Source organism: Carcharodon carcharias, chromosome 9 (assembly GCF_017639515.1).
Source record: "Carcharodon carcharias isolate sCarCar2 chromosome 9, sCarCar2.pri, whole genome shotgun sequence".
NCBI classification, from domain to species: domain Eukaryota; kingdom Metazoa; phylum Chordata; class Chondrichthyes; order Lamniformes; family Lamnidae; genus Carcharodon; species Carcharodon carcharias.
Window position 1 is genome coordinate 154733721 of NC_054475.1, and position 14764 is coordinate 154748484.

A 14764-nucleotide genomic window follows, 5' to 3' on the forward strand; every position below is an offset into this window, starting at 1 on the left:
CATTGTGTTGTGTGGCACTATCACCGTACTAAATGGGATAGATTTCGAACAGATCTAGCAACTCAAGACTGCGCAAATATGAGGTGATGTGGGCCAGCAGCAGAACTGTAATCAACCACAATCTGTAACCACATATTCCCCACTCTACCACCAAGTCTGGAGATCAACACTGGTTCAATGAAGAGTGCAGGAGGGCATGCCAGGAACAGCACCAGGTATACCTAAAAATGAGATGTCAACCAAATGAAGCTACAATACAGGATTACTTGAGTGCCAAACAGCATAAGCAGCAAGCGATAGATAGAGCTAAGTGATTCCACAACTAATGAATCAAATCTAAGCTCTGCAGTCCTGCCATATTCAGTTGTGAATGATGGTGGGCAATTAAACAACTCACCGGAGTAGGGGGCTCCACAAATATCCCCATCCTCAATGATGGGGGAGCCCAGCACATCATTGCAAAATATAAGACTGAAGAATTTGCAACAATCTTCAGCTAGAAATGTCAAGTGAATGATCCATCTCAGTCTCCTCTGGAGGTCTCAAACGTCACAGATGCCAATCTTCACCCAATTCAATTCACTCCACATGATATCAATAAACGGCTGAAGGCACTGTATACTGCAAAGACTAACGGCCCTCACAAAATTTCCATTAATAATACTGAACATTTGTGTTCCAGAGCTTGCTGCACCCCTAGCCAAGTTGTTCCAGTACAGCTACAACACTGGCATCTACCCAGCACTGTGGAAAATTGTTCAGGTATGTCCTGTACACACAAAACAGGACAAATCCAACCCGGCCAATTACCGCCCCATCAGTCTACTCTCGATCATCAGTAAAGTGATGGAAGGGTTCATCAACAGTGCTATCAAGCAGCGCTTGCAGCTTAGCAATAACCAACTCACTGATGCTCCATTTGGGTTCCACCAGGACCGCTCAGCTCCTGACCTCATTACAGCCTTGGTTCAAATATGGACAAAAGAGCTGAACTTCAGAGGTAAGGTGAGAGTGACTGCCTTGATGTCAAGGCAGCATTTGACTGAGTGTAGCATCAAGGAGGCCTAGCAAAACTGAAGTCATTGGGAATCGGGGGAAAGCTCTCCACTGGTTGGAGTCAAACCTAGCACAAAGGAAGATGATTGTAGTTGTTGGAGGTCAATCATCTAAGTTTCAGGACATCACTGCAGGAGTTCCTCAGGGTAGTGTCCTAGGTCCAACCATCTCCCGTTGCTTCATCATTGACCTTCCTTCCATCATAAGGTCAGAAGTGGGATGTCACTGATGATTGCACGATGTTCAGTACAATTCATGACCCCTCAGAAACTGATGCAGTCCCATGTCCAAATGCAGCAAGACCGGGACAATATCCAGGCTTGAGCTGAAAAGTGGCAAGTAACATTTTGCACCACAAAAGTGCCAGCCAATGACCACCTCCAACAAGAGAGAATCTAACCATCGCCTCATGATATTCAATAGCACTACCATTGCTGAATCCCCCACTATCGACATCCTGAAGGTTACCATTGATCAGAAACAGAACTGGACTAGCCATATAAATACTGTGGCTTTAAGAGCAGGTCAGAGGCTAGGAATCCTGCGGTGAGTAACTCACCTCCTGACTGTCCAACACCTACAAGACACAAGTCAGGAATGTGATGGAATGCTCTTCACTTGCCTGGATGAGTGCAGCTCCAACAACACTCAAGAAGCTTGACACCATCCAGGACAAAGCAGCCCACTTGATTGACACCCTATCCACAAACATTCACTCCCTCCGCCCCAGATGCACAATGTGTACCATCTACAAGATGCACTGCAGAAACTCACCATGGCTCCTTATTACCTTCCAAACCCATGACCACTACAATGTAGCAGGACAAGGGCAGCTGACACGTCGGAACACCACGACCTGGACATTCCCCTCTAAGCCACTCACCGTCCCGACTTGGAAATATATCACTGTTCCTCCACTGTCATGGTCAAAATCCTGGAACTCCCTCCCTAACAGTACTGTGGGTGCATCTACACCACATGGACTGCAGCGCTTCAAGAAGGCGGCTCACCACCACCTTCTCAAGGACAATTAGGGATGGACAATAAATGCTGGCCCAGCCAGCTACACCCACATCCCATGGAAGAACAAAAAAAAATGTTCAATTGGAAACTAATTTGGTCCCCATCAACTTTGATGCCTTCAACACGTTCATTTATTAAAACAGCAACACTGGAGCTTATATGAAACAGGTTTATTTAGCCATACAATTAAAATTAATGTTTTCTTTCACATTGATTGTTGATTTTTGAAAAACATGCAATATGGAAAATAATTATTTGCTCCATGATGATTCAACCAGGTAAAAGTATTATCAAGAAGGTCACACAAGTCTGAAGTGCCCTAGACAAAGTGGCAGCAGAGAGCAACCCAGGCCCATGGAACCGTCATAGCAAGCAGCCCCCAACTTTTAAAAGAATAGAAAGTTGGAGGAAATGTAAAAAAAGACAAAGATAGAGTTATATTTAATTTCTCTCCTTGATACACCTAATTCATAAATACTCAAAAATCCTAAAAGGTCACGTGTTCCATTAAAAGAATTTTGCTTTCAATGAGGTCTTTTAGCCATTTTTCTCTGAATCTCGATTCACCTGGTCTGAAAAAAGAGCATGTTTTTTAGTTTTCTGCTATTAATATAAAATTTTCGGTACAGTGCATGAACAAAGCATTTGTAGAAAAAAATCATTTTCACTTCTTGAAGTCATTGGGCAGTAAACTTAAGGAACTGATGCTGGTAAACACAGATTACCGTTCATATCATGAAATACAATTTGAAAACCATTTGTTTGCATTAGTTACAAGTTATAAAGTAAACTTTCTTCTTTCCCTTGATCCCATCCCAGGTTACACAAGTGCCCTAGAATGTAAATAACTGTAGATTACTCACTCAAGGTAAGTGAGTATCATAACTGTTAATCCTTCAAAAATATATGTTGTCAATAAACAAAGGGTATTAGCTGTCAATCCCCAACATGACATATATCCACAAATAACAGGGAAAAAATGTAATGAAGTCTCCCTGTAAACACCAAAAGCATATTTACAGGAAAGATACCCATGAGTGATTTCAGAGTTTTAATGTTACTGAGCTGCTCAGTACTTTGTTCTCTATTCACAACGTAATTTGAACCTTTGTTGGGATTTAAACTTCTACAGAACAGATAGCATGTGATTTTGGTTTAACGGTTTAGACTTCACACAAAGACTTGACTTCTTTTGCATTATTATCGCATTACAATGTAGTAGATGTCAAGTGTCAAGATGTCAAATGCGCAGTGAAACCTGTCTCATGGAGGAACATTGGAGGTGACTGATTATTTTTTTGTGTGGGTTAGTTAATAGATGAATAGTGTGTGAAGTGATTCATTGACTGCCAATTTAGTAAAGAACTTTGTAGCAGGGAAGAACTTTATTTGCGTTCGAATATACAACCTCATCCTCCCCATCTTACCCTGAAAAGCCATGTAGGACAGTGTTACATTGTCTAACAAAATAACCACTTAATAGGGAAATTGGCTGGAATTGTAAAAGTGGTCATGAAGATTGTTGGTTCATTGCTGCCCTTTAGGGAAGGAAATCTGCTGTCTTTGCCCAGTCTGGTTTACATGTGACTCCAGCCCCATGCTAACATGTTTGACTCTTAACTTCCCTCCACTATGTTGTATCAAAACCACTGTTCATGAAGAAGGCTCACCACTACCTTCTCAGCCCAGCGAGATGCTCAATAAATGACAACCTTGCCAACAACGCCCATATCAAGAATGAATATAAACACCTAACCAATGCTATAAGTTATAAATAAACTATTTACCTGTGCAGAAGTCTGTTTGATTCAAAAAAGAAGTAAACTTCAACTGGAAAAACCTAAAATAACATCAAGAGGTTCATACTCAATGAAATGATTGATAGTGGGTCCATTTACAAAGCTGCAAGTAACATTCATTATGTAACGGATTATTCCTTTTGCATACTTGTCACAGGTTTATTTTAATCCTTCAGGTCTTCAGTGCATCAGGAATTCAAAGACACAAATTTGCATGATTTCAGGTTATGCTGAGTATTGGTACTTGTCAACTTAGCATTGAGCTGGAGCTCAAGGATCAGAAGAACATGGAATATTTCTCACATTTTTCTGAAGGGCCAGGTTGAAAACTCAGTCATTGTCAACCCACATCAACCAGTGTTCCACTCACTGATCACAAAGATTTCTATCTCTAATCATTGGAAAATGCTCCTACGAACACATAAGATGAACACATAACACATAACCCACAGGCAACAAACATTGATTCTTCAATCTTTGGCATCACTCGCAATTAAAGTTTAAAACACTAGGTTAACAATGAATTTTGTTATCTAATATTAATGCTTAGAAAAATAAACCGAAAGGAATAAGTCTCCAGTGGTTTCATGTATAAAGGCTGTGATCCCTGATTTGCAATGAATTCACAATGGTCTCTTTGGTGCACACAATCATCTTCAATCCCTTTCTAATGCAGACTCCACTTGTTTAGATTCTTACACACTATCCTGCAGCAAAATGAAACACAATAATTCACCCTCAGTGATAAGATCCCAGTGTCAGCCTTCTGTAGTCACTGGTCTCAGCTGTCCTTGTGTAAACCTTATAATGCAAACCACATATAGTGTGAAAATTCATCAAAAATAAAGGTGTGGATTTACTACACACATTCACTCACAAGTGGTTTAACTTTAGAGATTTCAATGATGAAGTAAGTAGAGGCTGTTGCTCGTGGAATGGGCTTCCTTCGTGTTGGTACACTCCACCGTACACGATAATGATGATGAATATGGTATTCTAGCTCCTCCTCTTTCAGGTAGTCCAGGCAGTGAAGCCAGCAATTGGAAAACTCCCATGTCTGTTTAGAGTACACCACAATTCTTATGAATGAAATTGCAGTTAATGTACTGTCAAGAAATGAAACACAAGCGGTTTTACAAGTTGTAAAATGCTTCCCCCACCCATCATTGCCTCCTGCCTCAATTGTGTGTCCCTGGAGCCGCTAGCTTATGCTGGGGTATATTTCCACAAGAATCAAAAATTATCCAGTAAAACATCCATGTGATTAATTTACATGTGTGATCTACAGCCACTGTCAGCAGCGTCTTCAAAGACAGAAGGCATTACAGTGTAAAATAATTATATCCTATTTCTTGAGCGCTTTCCAGAGCTGGGAACTCATGCTGGATTGTTCCTTGGTTAGCCTTGGGATAATAAAGGTGATTGCAGTATTTCCCTCCCCCAATGCTATCACTCTATTTCTTTCTAAATATAGTCTGATGCCAAATCGCTGGAGTATCTGCATTATCACACGTAGAAATTAAAAATACAAAAACAATTTTTGTCCTCACCACAAATCGCATCAGAGCAACATTTTTTATTTCAGTTCTGAACACATTAGGCCATAGTAATGATAGTGAAAGTGTCAGCATTCACCATTCTTAATTCTCTGAAATTGAGTGTAACCTCTTACAGTCCACACTTGCTGTTAAACGTGGAAATCCAAAAGTTACTGTCAGTGATTATTTGCTTCTCCAAAGGAGGCATCCCAGGCTGCGATCAATTAGAAATCAGTGGAGTGATGAGAACTTGACTTTTGTGCCATTAGTCCTGCTGTAAAAACCCCTGAAACAGTTACACTTTGTTGACTGAGGTGTAACTGAGTTTTCAATGGTGTACTAATTCCATAATTACTGCTTCAAAATCTCTCAGGCCCTGAGAAGCTAATTTTACATTTTTGGAATATCAATTCTTTCCATTATGCTAAAAAAATTCTGCATGCTTTTAAAATATATTTTTTAAAGCTTGTTTATTATGTTTGAGCTTCTACTTAATCCCTTGTGTATATCCCAATTATTTATTTTGCTTTCTGGCAAATAATAATTAAAAGGCGAAGGATATTAAGGGCATTTTACTTGCTAGTTTGCTATCTATGAGAATAGTTCAATATGATCGGCTATTTACTCTGCTTGATGGCATCACCATTGTTTGATGCCTGGAGACCACCTTAACCTGGCACCATGTCAAAATAATATCAAGAAAGGGGAAATGTACACCACACAGATCACTAGATCTGTTTGAGAAGCTCAGTCAGTGACAAGTGCTGCCACTTCATCACTGACTGCAAAATCAGGCTAATATTAAGGATTTTTTTCTTCTTTCATGGGATGTGGGCATCACTGGCAAGGCCAGCGTTTGTTAGCCATCCCTAATTGCCCTTGAACTGAGTGAGTCAGAGGGCAGTTAAGAGTCAACCACATTGCTGTCTGGAGTCACATATAGGCCAGACCCAGGTAAGGATGGGAAGGACATTAGTCAACCAGATGGGTTTTTACAACAATCAGTGATAGTTACCGTGGTCACCATCACTGAAACTAGCTATATTCCAGGATTGTTAATTGAATTTAAATTTCACCAGCTGCCATGGTGGGATTTGAACCCAAGTCATCAGAGCCTGGGCCATTGGATTACTGGTCCAGTGACATTACCACAATGCCACCATCTCCTCTTAACTTAATTAGACTACTACCTGCTCACACCAATTAAGGCTTTATTTTAAGACTTGGATTATACGTTTCCAAAGATTGGCGTATACTCCATAAGTAGTGTGTGGCAGCCCTGCCAGCTTCCGTAGCTGCAAGAAGTTGCCTACATAAAGCTTTATCTCTCTTTGTCAATCACATCTACTTGTGTTTTAGTTGATAGCCTTTATCACCAATCCAACATTTCCAAAGCTCCTTCACAATAACATTACTTAATTCAAGGGATTTATAAGAAAAGTATTCTTGTGAATACTAAAGTTAGTCATCATTACATTAATTAAATACCATTATTTTTTCAAGAGTTGTCACAAGACAAACCATTAGCAGAACTACACTGTTATAATTGTCCTTGCATTCCTTTAGTAGACTTACATTAAGACTTTAACCATTCAGAGGAGGTTTATTAAATTGATACCTGGAATGAGCGGGTTGTCTTATGAGGATAGGTTGGACAGGCTGGGCTTATTTCCATTGGAGTTTAAAAGAGTGAGGGGTGACTTAATTGAAGTATATAAGATCTAGAACGGTCTTGACAAGGTGGATGTGGAAAGGATGTTTCCTCTTGTGGGTGAGTCCAGAATTTAGGGGCACTGTTTTAAAATTAGGGATCACCCATATAGGACAGAGATGAGGAGAAATGTTTTCTCTCAGAGGGTTGTAGGACTTTGGAACTCTCTGCCTCAGAAAGCAGTGGAGGCGGCCTTACTGAATATTTTTCAGGTAGAGATAGATAGATTCTTTTTAGGCAAGGGAATCAAAGGGTTTCAGGGGTAGATGGGAATTGGAAACACAAACAGATCATCCATGATCTTATTGAATGGTGGAGCAAGCTTGAGGGGCTGAATGGCCTACTTCTGCTCCTATTTTGAATGTTTGTATTATGTTTTATTATTTTAAAATGTCCATCACTGTCTCTACGACATCAGAACAGGTAAACGGGTATGATAGCATTTAGAGTTAAATTCATTATTCTCCACGTAGCAAATTTCCCATTTTGATAGTGTTGTTCTGAATAGGTGGGGAAATGGGCAAACCTTCTTTCCCATTACACACATTTGGGAAGCTGAACACAGAATGAGAAAGACTGAGGCCTGGGCGAGGGATCCCTATTCATTATCTGCTGTGGAATGTCTTCTGGTATGAAAGGAACTGAAAAAGAGAGAGGAGAAGATAGACAAAATAAAGGAACAAAAAACATTCACTACACAAAACAACTCTGCAGATTGATCATTATCTACACGCAAAACTTACAGAAATATATTCTTCTATTTGTTTTGCCCCAATGGCAACTGTGAAGTCCTTACATGCAATCCATTGGATGTTACCGATTTTAAAATGACCTTTCTCTTCCAAAAGAAGAAAATATGCAAATGATATGTGGCTAAAGAATTGTTTGAAGACACTAGTGACACAAAATACTAAGTTAATAAGAACATTTGAATTTATATATACAGCTTATCATATCAAGACATTACCATGTACTTCACATAATAGAAGCAGCACTGAGATGAATGATCACACAATTTTTATTCATTGGCTCTAAAGTGCTTTGAGATGGCCGGTGGTTGTGAAAGGTGTTGTATAAAATGCAAGCATTTCTCTTTTCTCCATTAATATTTAAAGTGCAAACCTCCATGTTGGAATTTAAGGGGAAGATACACTACACATCAAAATATTCATCCATCTAAACTCCAATAGTCAAACTTGTACTGTTTATCTACATTTTGAAAAGACTTGAGTCTGGTACTCATCTGTAAGGTTTTATACCTCAAACGAAAAAAAATATTACAATAGATTCAAATGTACCATTGATTTAAAAACAAATTACCATCTGTTAAAGGAATTGTCGGATTGGCTCAAATGTCCATTGATTAGAAAAATATAATTGGCAGTATTTTATGGCCCCTCCCGCCAGCGGGATTTTCCAAAGGCAATGGGCTTTTGAACGGCTGGCCTCATTTTATGGCCCAGCCTCCTCTGCAAGGAGGCTGCCTAATGAAATTCTGCCCAATGAAAACAACTGTGTGAAAAAATAGATTTCTTTATTAATACTTGCACTTATTCAAAAGCAGTGATGATAACAAAGGATCAAAGCTGCTGGCAACGCTCACAAAAGCAACTAGATTGCTCAAATATTGTATTTTCCAATTTCTCTAAAAGCTTCTTTTAGGTACCAAAAAAAAACACTTTTAGAACATGACAATTCATTAAAAACTTAAATGATTCATAAAAATGCCCATATTCTGCTAGAAATTTGCCCGGTAATCTTTTCTTTATAGGTTTACCCTCTCCCAGGGACCTGCTAAAGTGTAGATTCTTCTGATCTTTATTTGCTTAGCTGGACCTTCTCACGTGACACTTTTCAGGACCCAGTATGTTTTGGTCAAAGGATTTTCGGGCTCATTGAGGTTGAGAATGGAGGAGGACAGGGCCCAAAATTCCCGGTGGTGGCCAGCATACTGGTTTCCTGACCCCGTTTGGGACCTGATAGACCTACATGCCTCCAATTTGCCTCATAAGGAGGGCGGTGTTCCCAAAACGAAGTGGGGAGGTTGGGTAGGCTAACTACCTGGAGGCTGGTAACCTGTGCTCCAGACCTACAAGCCCTCTGTCTCCAAAGGCCACCCTGTAGAGGGATTCCATTGCCACCCTCACCAGCCACCAACCGCAGGATGGCGCACTGCAGGCTGCTGTACCTAGCTTTTAATTAAACTTTTAAAAAGTTGGTGAGGGAGCACATGTGAGTTACTTAGCTTTTACTGCAGCCAAGTGGTCCTCTCAAGCTGGCAGATCTTTGATTGGTCCTCCAGCTTTGAGAGCCTGCCTGCCACCCTTAATCTGACAGGGAACCTGTCCCCATGACAATTAAGAGGGTGCCTGGTTAAAATCACAAAGAATGGCCGGTTGCCCCCAGGATCAGGATAGGGACCTAGAAAAGTTCCAGAATCTATTTCCATGCCCCCCCCCAACCCCCCCAAGTGAAAATTCAGCCCAACGTGTCCAGCAACAGCAATAACAACAAGCTGATTTATACACAAAAGTCAGTCCCTCCAATTGGTTATTTAAGAGATTTCATGCAGCCTGTACATTGTCCATTTTGGAAAGATGATCTTTTGTCTCAACTGTGATGTCCAAATTGGCATCACATTCTAGTCAACAATTAAGAGTCATATTAATGACATCTGAAGACACCTGAAGTAATCAGATCAGTGGCATCCTTGTGCATGGAGATTTATTGGAATAAAGCTTTTTTCCCATAATCTCCCCTTGCCACCGCTTGGTGGCACAGGGTGGACATTTGCATGTCTGCTGTTTATGTCCAACTCTACCTCTCCACTGTACCACCCACTCCACTGGTACCACTGTAACATCTGACTGACTCTCCATCATCCACACCTGGATGAATCATTGCTATCCTCCAGCTCAACCTTAGCAAAACTGAAGCTGCTCCCTACCAGCATCTTCATTGCTTACACTCTGCTTCAATCAGTCTTCTTAGCTGCCTGTTCAGGCTGAATCAGGCAGCCCACAATTGCAGAATCCACTTTAACTCTGAGCCATTCTTAATGCCCTACATCCAGCTATTTTTCCCACTTCAGGATCATGGTCCAATTATGTTCCTGCTTCTCTCCCTCTGCTGCTGAAACTCTAATCTATTTCTTCATCGCGGTGAACATTGCTTGGAAGAAAGAAAGAAAGATTTGCACTTAAATAGCATTTTTTATTATCATCGAACATCTCAAAGTGCTTTACAGATAATGAAGTACACTTGACAGTGTAATCGCTGCAGGAAACGAGGCAGCCAATATGTGCACAGCAAACTCCCATAAACAGCAGTGTGATAAAGACCAGTTAATCCGTTTTTCTGATGTTGATTGGGGGATAAATATTGATCAGGATACCAGGAATAACTCCCCTGCTCTTCTTCAAAATAGTGTCATGGGCTCTTACATTCACCTGAAGGAGCCTTGGTTTAATGTCTTATTCGAAAACTGGCACCTCTAACAGTGCAGCGCTCCCTCAGTACTACACTGGAGTGTCAGTGCAGATTTTCATGCTCAAGCCCTGAATCGTGTTCCCCTCCTTCCCCAGTAACAAACTTCAATTAACCTAAAGGTCTGTGGCTTTTCCACATTCTTATTACTCCTATATTGCCTAGCTCCATCAGCTCCATGTGCTCCAGTGTTTTGGTTTTGAGGTCTTTCTTTGCAAATTTCTCTTTGGGTTTGCCCCTTCTTACTTACATGCTAATTCCAACTACTTAGCTGAACAGGCATTTGTCATCCCCTGGACTCTGGCTTACTGTTTGTTCCTCACATTGTTTGCTATGTGATCATTTGTCACTCTTGCAGTCACTGCACCATTACCTTGTGAAACACTCTGTGTAAACCACTCTGCTTCACAACATTATCACATTTATCAAAAACCTTCCTATTTGGCCAAACCTTTTATAAACCAATATTTGGCCAAAGTTTCAGCCCCTCCATCCCCATTAACTCTCTCCTCTCTTTGGTGTCCTCTTTCTTCTCACTGACACATGACACAATGCAAGATGTAAATCAATGTAGGAGAGTGTTTAAAAACTATTTTTCAAACTTTCTAATCCTTTATTTTCATAATTATTGACTTGATGTAAAAATATCCTTTGTGGGCAGAGTGTTGTTGGACATGTTTTGATCTGCAGGTTTACATACAAAGTTTGGTCATTTTATATTGCAGACTTTAGTGGATCAGAAGTTAAGGTAGATTAGCAAGGACAGGGTGATAGGTGAGCAAATAGGATAAGGGCAGTATAATTTTGATATTTTGAAGTTAACAGAGGGTGAAGAATGTGGGCCAACCAGAAGAGCACTGGGATAGTCAGGTCTGAAGGTGCATGGATGAAATTTCAGAGGAAGAAGGTTTGAAACAGATGGTCAATATTATGGCCAGGTGGGCTAGTGGAAGAGAGGAACTTGGCAGAGGCCGCTGATTGGATTGTCTCGATCTTAGTGACGAAGAAGTCCACGAGCCCCACACACTTGTTGGAGGTGAGGGTGGTGGTGACAGGAGAGATAGATATAAGAAGAAGAGAAAAGCAGCCGGGGGTTATCTTTGCATTCTAGGGTGGTCCTGGAATAGTGAGCAGGACCCGATAGTGTTTAAGTGTCCAGTCTGACCTGGCGGTGGATGACTAAACCAGTTGTCCATTGTGTCCTTTCAAATGTGTGTCCCATGGACTTAAGGGGGCGGAAATGAAGGTTGTACCAGGGGAAAGGCCAGGGTGAGAGAGAGTAACAGTTTTATTGGGGCCCCGGACATTAAAGGTGCAGGTGAGGCTGCAGTTCAGTAAATCAGCAGCTGCAGAAATGTTATGGTGAATGGAGGTTCAAAGGTTAGATAGTTGGGATTTTGAAACTGCCGTTGTAAATGAATTGAGGGATTGCTTTTTCCAGGGTGGATACAGAGGGAGGTAGTGGTGGAGTGTGGAAGGGGGATGTGGGCGGTGAGTGATACAAGGAAGTGATCAGAGGTCTTACATGCAATTGATACTTTGGAACTAGTAAGGCCATGTGAGGTGGCAAGGTCAAGAGTGTGGCCGTGAATATGGTATGGGGAGTTTACACAGAGGGAATGATTTAGGGAGAGTAAGAGGGCAGTGAACTAAGAGGAGAGAGAACTTGATAAGTTGAAATGGGGGTTAAAATCTCTGAGAAGTCATCCAGTGCAGAGGCTGAGGGAGGAAAGCAGTGAATATATCGCAGTAAAAAAATTGTTATCATACTTGGGAAGGCGATGGAGAACAATGATTTTGAAAGAGAGCTAAGAGGGGTGTAACAAGCAGGAGGAAGTGCCAGAGTGGTAGGGGGTCAGGCCAAGATATAATCTGATGATAAGCACCATGCTACCACAGTGACAGTCTTGATGGGGTAAGTGGTGGAAGATGTAGCCAGGCAGGGAGACTTCATTAAGGATGAACCCAGCAGCCAGTTTTCCTTTAGGGCCACGATGTTAACGCAATCATCTACAATAAGTTAATGGATGTCAAGGGCCTTGACCACAAGTAAATGGGCATTCTGCAGGAAGATGTGTAGAGAGATGGTGAGAGATCATCCGCTTGCAGAGTCCAAGGAGTCAGCAGTGAGAGGGCTGAGCTGGACAGGAAGACGATTGGCAGTTAGCCCCCAGAGGGCGGACTGGGTGAGAGGGTTGATGAGAGAGTGGCATGGGGCAGTTGGGCCTGCTGCTCAAAATGAACCAGTGCCGAGTGCCTCAACGAGCCCTTCGGACGATGCCAAGGAAGGCACAGAGGGAATCTGTAGGCTTATCTAAGAGGGAGTCAAGCCTGGGACTGTGGCAAGTGGGGGACTACTGAGGGGATGAGGCAGGGAATTGGCGGGGTTGGGGGGGGGGGGTGGGGGGGGGGTTGCGGTGTGGAGTACCTGAGAGGAAGGAAGTGAAAGGAGGGATGGTAATAAAGAGAGTCCAGGAGGGGTAAAGAGGATAGAAGTTCAAAAGAAAAAGCAACAAGTGGAAATACATTAATAGACCCGGGGCAGGAGCGGCAGCCAAACGTGCTCACGAATGGATGTAGGGAGAGCTCAGGTTACATCATTCTAGCTATATAAAAATTAAGATGCATAAAAAACATGATAGTAAATGAGAATTGGGAAATATAACATAAATGCTAAAATGGTATCATCTGCGTCCACCTAGGGAGTCTCTTCCTTACCTTCTTCCACCAGCAAGTCTTGAAGGTACCTCTTGGCGTTCTGCACCACATTCTTTACTATGATTTCAGCCTGTTGCATTAACAGCTCGGTGAAATGGTCCATGAAGACCTGCGTAAAATAAACCCTTTCTCATAGTTTAAATTAACCATTAACATGCACCCGTGGTTGAATTTTTGTTGACCCTATTTTTCCTATAGGCTGCAGCCCACTTCCCCGTGTCAATGAACCAATTTTAAACCAAAAAGCTAATGCAGCTGGTGGAACAATAGCGTGCTGGAAATCTGAAATAAAAAAAACAGGAAAGTCTGTGGGGAACCCGGCAGGTCTGGCTGCACCCGGGGAGGGAGAAACAGGGTTAACATTTCAGATCGATGACAACTGGGTTCTGTATTTCTCATGAAAGATCCTCGGCCAGAACTCTGTTTCTCCCTCCACAGTTGCTGCCTGACGTGTAAAGGTTGTGAACACATGTTCGGCTCCTTTCAATTTTACTTTTCCTCTAGGTAACGCTGTGTTTAGGTTGATGGATATAAACTACCGTTTCACGAAGCTGTTCAGCTCTACCGTTGTGCCTCTGTTACCGAGAAGTTTGGCCTATTCACCAACAGCAAATCTGTTATCAGCAACGTATCCTGGTTACGCAAAGTATACATTGACAACAGTAACCAGGGCAACGTCGATCTCCACCAATAGAACGCGTCTGGCGTTTGTAACAGTGTTGAATCAGAACCAATGAAATTGACGCACGGTGCAATATGGATAAGGAACAAATCAGATTAGGGAATACATTATATTACACGTGATAAATATATTATATTAAAACATTATTACATTAAAACAAGCCATCGTATTCCTCCTTACTATACCAAATTTTCTAATCCTCATTAATTTGCAATTCATTAATCTTCGTGCATTCATTAATTTCACTAAATTTCGTGCATTCATATTTCGCAGTTTCAATAGATCACAATAACTTGATGCTTTTGATTGGATAACTTTCCTTTGGCATTATTTATAACTTGGAGTTTATTGTTTGAGCCCCTTTTAAATAGAAGTTACTATTTTGTTTAAACTGATTTTGTACTGATCGTTCATTGATGATTCAGTCAGGATTTGTGAAATCATCAGATTATTGACTATGTTGACTGAACACTCTGGCCTCTGGTGCCCAGCAGTCGCAGACGTTCTCGAGCGCACCAGCAGCCCAAATCTTCCCAGGGCCAGACCATCATCACAAAGACTGCAGTGGTTCAAGGAGGAAGTCAACCCACACCTCAGGGCAGCTAGGCAATAACATTCAGCCCCGTCCAAATGTCAAGAACAGATTAAAAAAAACGTTTGCAGTACAGCTGGCCTCCCAGATTTGGCTTCTCTTTTCTGTCTCATTTGTCCTAACAAATCATCTGCTGCTTTCAAGGGATCATTTGGAGTG

General features: G+C 41.5%; 1 protein-coding gene across 1 annotated transcript; it reads right to left on the reverse strand.

The window, feature by feature from the left end:
• Window positions 1-2320: 2320 nt before the first annotated feature.
• Window positions 2321-13945, reverse strand: akap14 (A-kinase anchoring protein 14). Its single transcript, XM_041194648.1, has 6 exons — window positions 13871-13945; window positions 13332-13440; window positions 7871-7965; window positions 4756-4935; window positions 3867-3919; window positions 2321-2651 (listed from the first exon to the last, which is right to left on the reverse strand). Exons 2-6 carry the CDS (start codon window positions 13432-13434, stop codon window positions 2567-2569), a joined length of 516 nt encoding a protein of 171 aa, XP_041050582.1. The 5' UTR covers window positions 13435-13440; window positions 13871-13945; the 3' UTR covers window positions 2321-2566.
• Between the last annotated feature and the right edge of the window lie 819 nt (window positions 13946-14764).